At 37.7% G+C, this 14,691-nt stretch overlaps 1 protein-coding gene across 42 annotated transcripts in view; it reads right to left on the reverse strand.

Moving 5' to 3' along the window:
• Window positions 1-14,691, reverse strand: part of cac (calcium voltage-gated channel subunit cacophony) — a 61,288-nt gene that overhangs the window by 32,819 nt on the left and 13,778 nt on the right. For 19 of the 42 annotated variants that reach the window (XM_086836354.1, XM_086836360.1, XM_086836324.1 and 16 more), the window contains 11 exons: window positions 14,400-14,503; window positions 12,432-12,547; window positions 11,678-11,737; window positions 11,505-11,609; window positions 9,332-9,529; window positions 8,746-9,259; window positions 7,660-7,995; window positions 6,010-6,573; window positions 2,278-2,421; window positions 1,818-2,019; window positions 84-248 (listed from right to left, as the gene is read on the reverse strand). In XM_086836354.1, coding sequence (XP_086692480.1) covers window positions 84-248; window positions 1,818-2,019; window positions 2,278-2,421; window positions 6,010-6,573; window positions 7,660-7,995; window positions 8,746-9,259; window positions 9,332-9,529; window positions 11,505-11,609; window positions 11,678-11,737; window positions 12,432-12,547; window positions 14,400-14,503 — 2,508 coding nt within the window. Of the gene's footprint in view, window positions 1-83; window positions 249-1,817; window positions 2,020-2,277; window positions 2,422-6,009; window positions 6,574-7,659; window positions 7,996-8,745; window positions 9,260-9,331; window positions 9,530-11,504; window positions 11,610-11,677; window positions 11,738-12,431; window positions 12,548-13,893; window positions 14,010-14,399; window positions 14,504-14,691 lie in introns of all 42 variants that reach the window. The other 23 variants (XM_086836351.1, XM_086836327.1, XM_086836330.1 and 20 more) reach the window with 3 other exon arrangements.

The following is a 14,691-nucleotide window of genomic DNA, read 5'->3' on the forward strand; positions in this document are numbered from 1 at the left end:
ACAAATTGCAAGGGTATATAAACTTCGGTTTCCCGAAGTTAATTTCCTTTCTAGTTTATAAATAAATTCGACAATAAACTTACCTTCATCATCAACAAGAGCGTATTGAATACGATCAGCATCATAATGAAGTACTCAAAAGGCGTTGACACAACGATTCGCCAAACTTTATACTTGAAGGTGTTACGATTTTTGGGCATATAACGCTCGAGAGGTCGTGCGCCGATTGTGAAATCGATACAGGATTTCTAGAGGGAAGAAAAAGGCATAACGTGAAGAAATTGGATCCTTAATAACTAACCATAATTGAGGCCAATGTTTTAAAATCAATTTTAAGCAATAGCTAATAAGTTTTACATCAATTCTATATAGCTCAAGAGCGCATAGGAAAATATTTGGAAAATGCATCAATTTACTGGGACTTACTATAAATCATTAAGTATGTATAAGTACACTACTTTCCCTATGCGCAATTGACAACGTTTGGCCTTGTAAACACACATCAATATCAATTATTAACATTGAACTGAACTACTTTGGTGTTAGTCTGTCTCTTACAGTAATGAAAATATATCCCAATTTGGATTAAGCAAACACAGAGGGGTTATCGGTAGGTAATATGTACATAGTGTTAAAGCAAAATAATAAATTCTACCCCCTTAATCAACAACAAATACATTCATTCAACACATGCCCCCGTTTTCTTTTTGGATGTTAATTTGCACTATCGAGGTTAGTAGTAGTCTAGGGGTATATGTCTGTATCGGGTTTCCCTCTAGCTCTAGCTCCGACCTAGGTTCGAGCTACAAAATAAAAAAATGAACACTTCTTACAACTGGTGTGGGATGATGTCTCCTCTAATGGCTTGGTTGCCCGGAGAATGCTTATACTTACAATCGTCACTGTTCGCGGGAATGGGATTGATGGGCAACGCGCGTTCGATCAACATTGGCAACTGACTGGACGACGATACTGATCGTTAAATATTCCCAAACGGAATAGGGGAATATTTAAGGACTATCGTTTTGTGAATTGAATATCTCTACTTTCCGGTAAATGTTCACTATTTATATCAACAAAAAAAAAGGGGGTAATTACAACAGAGGTACTTCTACTAACACACGAGACCCTCGGGTGCACTGTGTGGGCAGCTCTGCTCTCTATGGGATTTACGGGTTCTGCTGAGCAACTAGGGAGGAGGTCGTGGGGTTCCCCGGGGGAGGTCCTCCAAGTATTATACAATCTAATCTCTGACAGTACAGTATAGTTTAATATGTGGAGGTAGGTAAGGGGCTTGTGGAGCAGTGGTGCTTCCACTGGAACGATAGGCGGCAAGGCAAGGCAAACGTTCGCACACAGAGTAGCTACTGTAGGCTAGGGTTAAGCTTTAGGGATACACAATCTAGGTACGAGTATTGTACTAGGTGTAAAGTTGTGTCTTGTACTTTTGTACCCACAGTGTGGCGATGTCTTGGCATGTTCTTCTTGTACTTGGAACGTGTTCATGTGGGTACGAGTTTGTAATGTTAGTTAGCAAGAGTATTTACGAGTTAGTGATATGTACGTGCACATTAATCAATCTATTAATACATAAATTACGCTTTTGTTTTAATATTTTCATTTTGGTTTTTGTTTTTTTGAGGGTTTTTTTTGTTTTACAATAACGATTAGCGGTACATTACACGAAACACACATATACAGATATATATATATAGAGATATATAAGCAGAGACAGAGAGATAGAGACAGAGATAGATGTGAGATCGGAACGACTCGCATAGGTTAACAACGGATGGAATGGTTTGGGTCTGGCTCACCTGGTTCTTGTCAATTTCACCATCTTGTAACTCAGCTTCGCCTTGCTCTTGAAACGTAATAATAATCAAGGCCACGAATATGTTGACGAAGAAGAATGGAAATACAATAAAATACACAATATAAAATATGGACATTTCGATCCGGAAATTTTGGATTGGACCCCTATCTTCATAAGTGGCAGCCATTGAGTGTTGCAAGACCCTATTATCGGTATCGGTAATTATAGTTGTATCGATGTGGATGTGGACGGACGTTGATTGGTTGATTTTTTGCGGAAAAGAGGAGGCAGAAAATATTGATTAGTTAAAATCTTTGATTCAATAGCTTCCTTCAGATTGAGTGATCACAGATCAGATCAGATCAAATCAGATAGAGGACTTTATATATAGCACTATAGACAACAGTTAAGAGAGAGGAAATATACATAGTTTTTTGGTTACAACAACAAAGTGGGCTTACTGTGGCCATCCCTCGCCGGTCTGGACGGCGAAGAGTGTCAGCATCGCGGCGGCAACGTTGTCGTAGTGAAAGGCACGTGGCTTCCACACCCTCAGCTCCTGTTTGGGCAGCAGCTCATCCTCCTCGTACTTGAAGTACGAGCCCCTTTGGTTTGATATATTTTTTGTTTTTTGTTTCGGATGCGTATTCATTTGATTTGTGGTTTATGGTGTTGGTGTGGTTTAGTTATTTGTGGATTAATTAGTAATTTATTTCGAGACTCAGTTGAGAAATTGACAGAAACTAAAAGGTACACACAAACCACTAAGAACGGAAGAGGCAAAGGCAACGGAAACGGAAACGAAAACGAAATTAAGACTCGGTACAAGCATCTAGAACTAAACGGAAATCAAATTGGGGATCAATTGGGATCGTTTTACGTTCTCATCAAAATTTCGTATTTAAAAATTTCTTTCTTAGCTTTTGATTGATTCAATGATTTAATGAGATTTTGTGAGGCGGTGAGTTCTTTTTTTTGTTTTTTTTCGGCATGAGGTAAAGTCGAAAACTAATGGATACAATTTACAGTCAGACCTCGCTATAGGAACACATAGGGATGATGTTGCGACAATAAGATTAAAGCATTTCGTTGCACCATTAATATATATGCGCTCGGTGGTGTGCCGTGTGCGTGCTGCGTGTCTTTACATAGATCAACATGAAGCAGGATGATATAAGGTGATATATGATAAAATGATAATCATGAGAAGCAACTGCTGGTCCCTGGCATTATCCTCGTACGGAGTGGGACACACTTGACTTTGAATTGGATTCCTGCGGCGGCCGAGATCAAAAACGACACTCGGTACGGTCGGAATTTCAAGGCGTAAACAAATAAAGATGTTCGAAAATCTTTCCCGAGAAAAACAAATAAAGTATTTCCCTACATCGCGCGACTAGTGCTGAACAAGTGCTGGAGGAGCATTGGAAAGCTGGTGCTTTTGTTTCGGATGAATGGCGAGGACTGTGGGGCATTCCACGAGCGGGTCCCCCGTGTGGTTCGGCCCGTTGTCGGTTCGGTGATGTGAACAAAAAGCAGCTGCGCTCAAAGGGAGTGCAAATTTCCACTCGGTGGCAAATATGAAAGTATTTAGGGTATGTGTGGCGAGCAGTGATGGGTAGCTTTCACTCGTATCGAATTATTTTTCGGGAAAAATGACATAAATCAATGATTGCTAGGAGTAATTGAGAACAATTTGAGTACATTAAAAGCTTTGAATACTGATTATTGAAGCAGGAACGCACTACTCTTTACTCTTCAATCTTTAGTTTCTTCCCATCACTTGCAACAACATGGGGTGGACGCTTTATGAATGGACAGACATGAATGCATGATAGAGAAAGGAATGCAGGTGGACGTTTTGGACGTTGGATGTACGTGTACATATGTAACTGGATTTTTGAGTAAATTTGATTTGGATTCGATTTGGTTATTGTCAATTAGGCAGGGCGGCAGGCGGGCCACACACAGTTATTGCATACGAAGGCCAAACAGCTAAAACAAGCCGATACTCTGTAATTACTTTATTGGACTCTTCGGTGCAAGTATCGGCCATTGTTTTTCACTTCTCATTTAATTGCGGCGAGTGTAAGGTAACGTTACACTCGACGCACGGCTCGCGAGTGCGACGGCGAGTGGCGAGTGGGCCAGTGGCGAGTGGCCATTGCTCGCTGAATCAATTTGGAGTTAAAAATACAATACATAATGAAACTCTAATGTACACACACATAACTTGGGAAAGAGCGCTCGTCATCTAGTTGGATATAGTCTACTACAAGATGTTACGATACCTAATATTTAGCATTATTACACGTATTCGATCGGGGCAATAACACAAACCTACATAGTTCGCTTTCGCTTCTGCTGGGACACAAAGGTTTCGGATAGATGTCACAGGGATGAATTGGATCTGGATAGATGGGAAGGTAGATGCATCTTATTATTGGGAATACTTTGGAAGCAAATTTAGAGGAGTGTTAGGATCTGAAGCTTGTACTCGTTGATTCCTGATGCCTAATAGACGGACCGTGGCTTAGCTCCTATCCAAAGAAATCTGAAATTGTAACTGAATCTAAATCTTAAACTGAAACTGTATCTGAATCTGACATTCTACTCTAAAAACGGTCCGTTTCGTGCTATGCGCGTGCTTATTAAGAAATCTTCTGGTAGTAATATGGACTCTTTGGTATTTGGAGAATACCCAATTTTCAAATACATAAATGGAACATTTACATAGGCTAAGCGCGGATAGTCTTATTGTTTTCCGATCCTATTTGTTTGGTTGGTGGAGGCAACAAATACAAACACACACTGATACGGCTTAACGGATTAAGTATATATATAGATATATATAAATATATATATATGTAACATATCATAATCATAGAAAATGAAACTTAACTAGAAAGGGTTTAGGTTCAGGTGGTAACTAGACACTGTAGTTTCGCATTTCTATATCACAGATGTTGTATTCGAACGCATTATCTTTCTCATTTTTTATTTGCTTTTTTTAAGTCACTATTTGATTCGGTTAGATTTTCAATATTTGTTTATGGTTTAGTATTCGTTTTTTTTCTTTCCTTTTTTTTAAATATTTTTTTTGTTAGGTTTTTGTTTTTGGCCCGTTTAATCGCGTGACTGTTGTTAAGACAAGTCAGGCAAGAAAAACATGGCGAGAAACTATAAAATGCTACTCTTACATTCTGTTAAATCAGTGCACCTTTCTTGTTTTCTTCAGAAACAAAGATGATAATAAGTATAAAGAACAGAACGAACAATAATGGTTATAATGGCATAACGGAAACGATCATACAAACAACACACAGATACAAAACAGATATATTGGGGACTGGTGGAAACATATGTCCTACATTGCTCTCCATAAGGGAATACGAAAAGATCACATACATTTGCTATGTACAACTAGGGGGCCCACATATGTATGGCCTATATATATATATATATGTATGTATCCTGCCATTGTTCTCTATCCGATCTTGGGCTTAACTTGAATCAGATTACAAACTGGAATCCAGCTAATAACTGGCCACACTCTCTCGGTTAATATATAATAATATATATATGTATATATGATTCAGAAATCGCGTATCATGGGATCGTTACAGCTAGACATCAATGTATGGGGAGTATATTGGATAGGATTCTATATATGTACATGTACATGGAAAGTCTGCAAGCATATGTAGTACGCCTCGCGACTGGTGAGTTCGAGATGAGTTTGTTTCGCTAGCTCTATAAGCTACGCAAAGTTCACACATATGCTTCTAGGATTATGTTTCTGGGGGTTATCTATTACGATTTGTTATTTGAGCTTAGACAGAGAAACATTCAGAGATACAGACAGAGATAGAGAGAGAGAGCGTATTTGAAAGACAGATAGAAAGAAATTGGGAGAGCTAGAACGCTAAAGAGAAAGGATTACGGAAGGGATGTGGATAAAAAAGTTACAAAAACCTAAAAGAGATCACTACATAGTGTATGACATATATGGAGGGGTCGGGATCAGGGTCCACAGTCCTAGGGGAAATATGATGGCGAAAATCCTCACTCACGGATACAAAAACAATAAGAAAACAAAGACTAAGTAAGATTAAGAATAAGGAATACGGGGAGATCAACTTAAAAGATTAATTCTTGACAAAAATTGAATAATTAATAAAACTTTTACTTACTGGCACTCTGCGGAAGTATGTTTACTTTCGTCCGTACAATAAAAAAATTTTCCATTGAACAATTGGACTCCAATAACAGAAAATATAAATTGAAACAATATGTACACGATTAGAATGTTAACAACATTTTTCAATGAGTTCACGACGCAGTCGAAGACGGCTTTCAATTTTGGTACTCGCTTAATGGTCTTCAATGGACGTAGGACACGCAATACGCGTAGCGATTTAATAGTCGATAAATTTTGTCCAGCGCTGCTACCGCTCATATCGAAACCGAAACTAACAGCAGCGCATATAACGACCACAGCATCCATAATATTCCAGAATTCTCTTAAATAGCTGCCAGGGTGCAGTATCACACCCAAGTCTACAATTTTCAGCAACATTTCTATCGTGAATACGCCGGTAAATGCATAATCAAAATAATTCAATATCTTGTTTCGCCTCGAGTTCTCTCGAACGGGATCTTCGGCTGCTAATGCTATTGATGACATTGATATGACAACCATAATGAAGAAATCAAAATATGGTAAATTAACAACCCAATGGGCGCCGCGTCGTATGCTGTTTTGTTTTATTTATAAGTAGTAGTCGTAGTTGGTGGTCGTTCATCGAATATCGTATGGCGAATATAGAATAATTCGTAATTGAGTGGTTTTCGATTATTTCGATTATTATATTTTGGTTTTTTGGTTTTCATTCGGCATCAAATTCGGTGGTTCACGATTTATTTGTATAATTTTTGTTTGGTTTTCAATCAATTTAAGGAGAGAGGTTTCATTGTTGGGATACAGATTTTAGTTTTCAGATTCCGATAACGATTTGATTTGGTCACCCGTTTAGATTTTTTATTAATTTGTTGATTTAATTTTTGATGATGTTCCAAATGTTTTTTGTTTGTTAATTTTTCGATTTTGAATTAGTTTTTGTTTAAATTATTTGAATTTGGACATGAGTTTTTGTTGGTGTTGTTCGTTGGTGAATTGTTGTTGTTGTTGTTGTTGTTGTTGATGTCGTTAAAGGTGGTGTTTGAATGATGGCCATTTTTATTATCATTAGTTTGTAATGTCGGTGATATTATGGTAATGATTAATGATCATAATTATATACAAGTCGTATATATGTACACATATATATTTACAAGCACATTGTTGTTGATTCGTTTATCGATCAATTGGTTGATTAATTTGTTTAGTTTTTGGTTGTGTTTGTGTGTGCAACAGAAAATTGGTAACGAATCCAAAAAACAGGAAAACAGGAAACAGGAAAAAAATGTAAAAAAAGAAAGAAGTACTGTAATTAGTCATCAATTTGGTTATACTACATAAAATACTGTAGTTCATCGGATATTAGAGAATATATGTATGTCATTGGCTATTATGGATGATAAAGAGTTTGTTTAAGCTTTCAGACCCGTATAGTACCTGTTCCTGTCCTGTAATATACCATTTACAATGTATACCATTTACCATTTTTCAAGGGACAGCTTCTGGGGCTCCGCGCTGGAAGAGACTCGATTATCTTACGTCTAGCATGAAGCCTGGCACTGAACGGGCGATGAGAGAGTATGACTGAATGACCTACTATATATGTATGACTACGGGAATCGGTGGTGTCGGGGGGAGGATCTATAGGTATGTATATAATTACGGATTTGTCGGTGATAGTATAAACATTGATGAATATGGCAGCATTGGCTTGGGGCCCTCGGTCACTTCCTCCTCCTCCTTCTTTTCCTCCTCCTTCTTTTTGCTTTTGGCCTTGCTGGTGGCGACCGTGCCATCGCCGTTCTCCACATGAACGCCATCGGCCTGAAGGGCCTCCATCTCCTTCTCCAGCTCCTGCAGTTGTTTCTCTTTATCCTCTTCGACTTGTTCCTCTTCGGCTGCTGTTAGTTCTTGGGCATTCGCCAAATTATCAACGGCGATAGCCAAGAACACATTCAATAGCGTGTAATTTCCGAAGAGTACCAAAACGATAAAGTATCTGTCGGAAGAGACCATCGAGAGAATACCAAAATGTCAATCGGATATGTTGCAAAGGGGTGATCGGGCATCATCGAACGCGACCGAGTATATATACATCTTGTGTGTTTGTGACTAAAGACTGGAATATAGAGAGAGAGTTGTAATGGGCTAAATATCGATTCGGGGGAACTACGATACGGTGCTACATGACTACGACAGACACGTGGTGTTGCCAAGCCTCGAATGGGAGATCATTGCCTGCCTACAAAATTGCTGAAAAGAAAGATGACAAGATGGAGAAAAGACAGCGGTGAAAGATTAAACTCGATATACAAATCAATGGCCAAAGGTCCAAATAGTCTACACTTACGGTGGATTTTACTGGTGGATCTTATGCACGATTAATGACTGACTCTGTAGATAGTGGCGATGGCTTTCCGGCTTTTTTGTGATTTTCAGTTACTTGGGACTCTTGGGCTTGCAGAATTTCAATCTGTGAGTTGAATTCTTCAAGCTCCCAAGTCCGAAACGCGGTAGATTGCACACATTAATGGTTCGACGTTCAATGAATTGGGAGGAGCTTTTGGATTATTTTCAGGAGGGGATTTTTTGCTAGCACAACAAGCCAGGAATTAGAGGATTTTACATTTATCCAAAGGGTACTAGCTGTGCGTACTAACATAGGTGGCCAAGCCTACTCTCGATGGTATGGTACGGATACGAATACGGATACGGAATAAAAGAGAACACAAGAAAAATCATAACTTACATAGAGTAAATCATTCCTTTCTGGGCACCACCCTGGGATATGATGCCCTGGTACATGACCTCGTTCCAATCTTCGCCGGTCAGGATTTGGAATACGGTCAACAGTGCTATCGGGAATGTATTGAAATTGGTCTCGGGCGTGCCTCCGGGCAGATTGAATTGGCCGCCAAATAGCTGCATGCCGAGCAGGGCGAATATGAGTATGAACAGGAAGAGCAGGAACAACAACGAGATGATCGATCTCATCGAGTTCAGCAGGGAGATGACCAGATTGCGCAGCGACGACCAATATTTGGTGACCTTGAAGATGCGCAGCAGACGCAACGCACGCAGCACGGACAGGCCGAAGGAGCCGCCCTTCACCTCGGACCAGATCACCTCGAATATCGAACCACTAATGACAACGCAATCAAATCGGTTGAACGACGACTCAAAGTAGATCCTTGGACCCAGCGCGTACATCTTGATGAACATCTCTGACATGAACAGGCCGAGGAAGATGAATTCCGCATAGTCTGTGAAAGAATATTGCAATTGGAAGTCAATCATACATACAGGGGGAGGAGTCTTATCATAGTGATACTTACACAGAAACTCCGTGAGGAACGAGGGCTGGCCGTAGTGCTCGACGGCCACGCAGACTGTGTTCAGAAAGACGAGGACTATCACGAACCAGTAGAACCACTGCGTCTTCACCGTGTGCCGGATCCAGAAGCGGAACCTCTTCTCCGCTCGCCAGAATCCGGTGCAACTGCCTTGGGGTTTCGACCGGGTTTTCAGATATCCTAAAAAAACAGATAGTCCACTTGGGTTAGTCACCTTCCATCCTCCATCTCTTAATGGTTAGTCTCTGGTCAACTCTCCACCTAAAGCACAACCAGGCAAATGTTGCTGCATACTCTGCTCAAATACGGGTACAGTGCAATTCTAAGTAACAACAGGTAGGGACGCAATGGGCGTGTGCCTCGAATGTAATATTTCATTGATACGGTCTAGGGATGTATATCGAAGGGAAAACACCGATACGGTATATTGATCAATATAACGCGCTTTTTAGAAAACCTTTTAATATATCATGTATCGAAATTTAAATACAAAAAAGAAACTAACTTTAGGAAGCTAATATACCCTTGGAATTTTCTATTGTAATATAGGATTAAATTCGAATTGGATCTTTGCTAAGCTTAAAATATGAGCTTTCTTTGAATCAATATTTATCCATATTTATATGACTATTTTTTGCACAAATCAAAATTTAAAAATCTCATAACTAAGCCAAAAATTCCTGAATTTAAATTCGGAATGCTTTTCTATGTTAGTTTTTATGAGGTTTATAAATCTGCATACTCAGATTAAAACATTAAAAAAATTAAAAATTGTATACATTTTTCCACAATTTTAATGATGTAACCCCTTACAAAATTTCGAAAAAAAATTTAAAAATTTTTTTTCTATCGGAGATAGCTAGATCGACTCGGCTATTGATGCTGATCAAGAATATATATGATTTATAGGGTCGGAAATGATTCCTTCACATCGTTACAAGCTTCTGACTAAATTATGGATATTTTCCACCATCCCTAGTCTTTTACGTGTTAATTAGGGGAATCACCTTCATGTAATTCTACAGCGATAGCTTTTAATTGAATTTCTTACTTTATACCCAGAATTATGAAATTAGTCTTTGAATTAAGCATTCAATATAGGTTCAGATTGAATTCTCTTGAAGAAAAATCAGAACAAAAAGTCCCCAAAATATATATACCACTGATAGTTAATCTATTAGTTGGAAATACACTGTTGCGGGGCTGATATCAAACTTATTCAAATACAATTTAACATTTGTGTGGTTTCTTAAACTTTATTTAATATTTCTAGCATTTAGCGATAATATTTACTATATCTTACGGACAAATCCGACGACAATATTAGGTTAAGTCCGTATACCAATAATGTGACTAGTTAAGTAAGCTTTTCTCATTCTTTAAAATACTAACTCTAATTATAAGATGATCTAACTAACAGCTAACATATTTTGTAATTTTTGGATAGATAAGAGAATATAAAATGGGTACAAAAAGTGCACCTTCCCAAATACGAATTTGTTGACAAACCTTGTCTTTGAATAAAATATTGGCAAGTGCTCGAGTTCGAATATATAAATAGAAATTAGCCAACTAGTCTAGGGATATAACACATATAGTATCGAGAAAAATATATATAAGAACATATATTTCACAGACTGTTTATAACCAATCACTTCAGAACATTTATCATTATAGCAACTACATATGGACTTTCTTTTAAAACACACATGTGAGAGAGTTTTACATAGACTTGTATGCTACATAGATATGATGGGAAACATTTATGACGAAAATTCTATTATTCTGTATATTCGAGCCACAAAAAACTAAATGGATTTATTACTATATGACACTGGTGCAGATTTGTCACTTTGTGAGAGATAAAATTATAATTTACTTACATATTTTCAACATTTTGAACATTTTTTTCAATGTAAGATTTAGAAATTCGTTTTGATCGAATGAAAAAATAAAATCTTGAGTTAATTTCATATCGTAGATGTTTCAAATTAAAGTTAGAAGGAAAATTTAAAGTTCGCATAGTTTCCGATATCCGCTTAGTTAATAGGAGTAGAAAATTGAAACAATTCATCCTGGCTCTGCTGTTTTGCTTGCTTACTTTTGCTGCATTTTTGAATCCCACAAGAATGGTAATACAAATTCGGTCTCTTACCATCATCCCCATAGTCTTCCTCGGCCTCCTCTTCTTCGGTGTCTGTTGATTTGGATTTGCCCAAGCTTTTCAGCTTTTTCCGCTTGGCCGCGTTTCGTCTTCGGGCTAGAAATTAAAATGGCAGAAAAGAAATAAATAAACCTGATCAATTTGAATAATTTAAAGGAACTTACCCTCCATTATGTGCATTTTCTCCTCTTCCGTTGTACGCTCCTCAGCGAGTATTACCTCCTCTGGAATAACATTAGCAGAATCCCACGATTGGTAGTCGGTCAAGGACAAGCGGATCGATTTGATCAACACATTAGCATAAAAGTTATATAGATGATGTACTTGAGTTTACTTCGATTTATGTGAGTATGTGTCTTATTATGAGGGATTTGTGATTCGTTTATCTCGACGAATGTTCAGAAGTTTACATTAATTCGAAAATGTACAGGCTTTAAAGCTGTCAATGGGTAGAGGGTTCTATGAGGAAGGGGTAACGCTAAGAATGTGCCAAAAGTGCTGGCTATCGAGAAATTCAACAGTATTTATATATTTTTTATATATGCGTAAAATATAAATATGTTTATGGTTAATATACGGATGTATCTCGCATGATACTGAAGTAGACGGTAATATTTCAATTTGAGGCAGTCAGAGCTTACAAATAATAGTATGAAAATAAGTTTGCTCATCGGCTGACTCTCAATAGTAGTTTTTGAAGAAAGGGGTTTTGTTTTGCAGTTATTTACGAGCTTTGTTTATAATATTTCAGAGAATGTCTTCAGATCTATGTGTAGTGTGTACATGTATATGGGTTGAGTATGATTATTTAGTTATATGACCGATTGGTTGTGTAATATATATGTGTATTTAATCATGTATTTAGTATGTGTGTATATATATAGATTTACAAACAAGAAATAGGGGTAAATACTATACCAGCTTTACAAATCCATTCAACATAGCCGTTTAACTCTCTTTCTAGTTGCTGCTGCCTTCTAAGTTTAAGAAACTCTTGTCTATTTTCTACTTTTTCTCGTTCTTTTGCGAATTCACTACAAAAAATAATTAAATAGACCGTGATAAACCAAAAAATTGGATTGATTGTTTGCTAAAACGAACAAGTATATGCTTTCAGTATTAGCAATAGCAAACTTTCATTGTTATTCGTTTTGTTTTTGTTTTTAATATATTTTGTACGAGTGTAATGTAAAACAGAGCAGAACCAAATGTAAAACCAATAAACAAAGATCAAATGATCAGAGATTATAAATCAGATCAGTGTTCTCTCTGTGAAAAGCACATTGAGCGAGCAGAAATAATAATGAATGAAATAACATTAATACAATTCGATATATTTGCTGGCATCGGGCATCGGCAATATGCCATTGAATTAGGTCAGAAGTCGGGGCAATATGTATATAAATATATTATATAGTTAATATACGAAGGGACTGTGTTAGATATTATTTGTATATGTGTGGTTTTGGGCGGACTTTGATATAACTCCGATCCTTTTGGCCAAAAGTTGGTCTAGCTATATGGCTCGCTAGGCCAGTCTGGACAGGGACTTGGACTGGGGGGAACTGGGGACAGAACATTGGTGGGTGTGGAGGGTGCACACTGGATCCAGCGGGTGTGTTTAGTGTGTGTGGTGTGTGTGTGTGTCCTGCGCTAGCCAACAATTAAGCATTTAAGTCTAAGAAAACTGAACAACATCATGTCAGGCTCGGGTCTCAGGGCTCAGGACTTAGGGTTGGAAGACAAGCACTCGTGATGACTCCGCCGGCGGGGAACTTTGGTTATTAGTTAGAAGTAAAGTTGGCTCTAGGTTTAGTCTTGGCAGTAACTAGTTGGTTAGTAGTTTTAGTATTTGGTTTAGCTGGGGGAGTTCAACAACTTGTTCGCTAGTTCGGGGGTTGTGTGGCACAATGCAGAGAGTATACGGTTACGAGTATAATGCACAGCATTACGCGCTGCAGAATATATGGGTTGGAGATTCTGAACAATAGTAGTGAGAGGTGAACGGCATTTCGCAGTATTCTTAATTAACTTGAATATTATAATTGTTTCGTTTGGAAGTTTGAATAAGTTGATATGTAAGTTGAGTAGGTTTTTTGGGGAACCATAACTGTTGGTCTTTGTGGCCAGGGGATTTGCTTGCGATCTATTTAAGAGATACATATATAACTAGCAGAAAACCAAACAAGTTCTTTATATATTTGATATTTTTTGTATTAGATGGGGACGGTTTTAGTTCAATGAACCCGTGTTGGACTTATATTTGTTCTGTTTAATCCGATGTATTTTGGGTGTTGTTTTTTTGCTATGGCGTTCGGGTTGATTATGGTCAGAGTTTACTTAGATTTGCACTTAGACTCTAGATCTAGTTTGTATAAACCTGCTTGTGTGATCCAGTCAAGGTACGAGACCATTGCGGTCTGAAACATGGCCCGAAAGCGGCATTTCTGAAACTCCATGCGACGCTCGACACGGTTTCGTTCGTTCGAAAACTCTCTGAATTCGATAAATGCGAATAGTTAAAAGGAAGTTTAAACAATATATACCAGAAACGTAGATACATTAAAAACTAAAATTATTAACATAATTTCAATACATACATACATATGTATATCGCTTGGCAATTTTGAATACTTTACATTCGATTGGAATTTTCTCATTTCTTTGCACTCTGCAATTGCATGCACAGAGCCCAAACCCATAGTATATACATATATGTATATATACTCCACATATATATATAAATAACATATATGTATGCAGTATTCTTTTGCAAATCAAAATCAAAATAATAAGTAGAAGGTAGAAAGTAGAAATTATAAAGCGAACTGGTGTAGAACCTGGCTCCGTTACACAGAAATAATACAATTCAAGATCGGAACTTACCCACTTAAGACACCAAGAACTAAGTTGAGCATAAAAAATGAGCCTATAACTATTAGAGGCACAAAATATATCCAATTATATGCTGAACCTAATGCGTCGTTGGTCTGTTGGGAGAAGGAGAATGAATTTAAGTTTAAATTACGTTAAATTAGGTCAAGGAAAGGCACCTTTAAGTATTAGTATATGCATAATTCGCTCAGACAAATTTTAGAGCTTCTTCGTTTTGCTTCTAATAACACTATTGGAGCCTTAATTCGAGAAGATATGGGAGACCATATCCCCGATCTATAAC

Source organism: Drosophila serrata, unplaced genomic scaffold (genome assembly GCF_035046125.1).
Source record: "Drosophila serrata isolate PLE 108 unplaced genomic scaffold, ASM3504612v1 contig_276, whole genome shotgun sequence".
Taxonomy (NCBI): Eukaryota; Metazoa; Arthropoda; class Insecta; order Diptera; family Drosophilidae; genus Drosophila; species Drosophila serrata.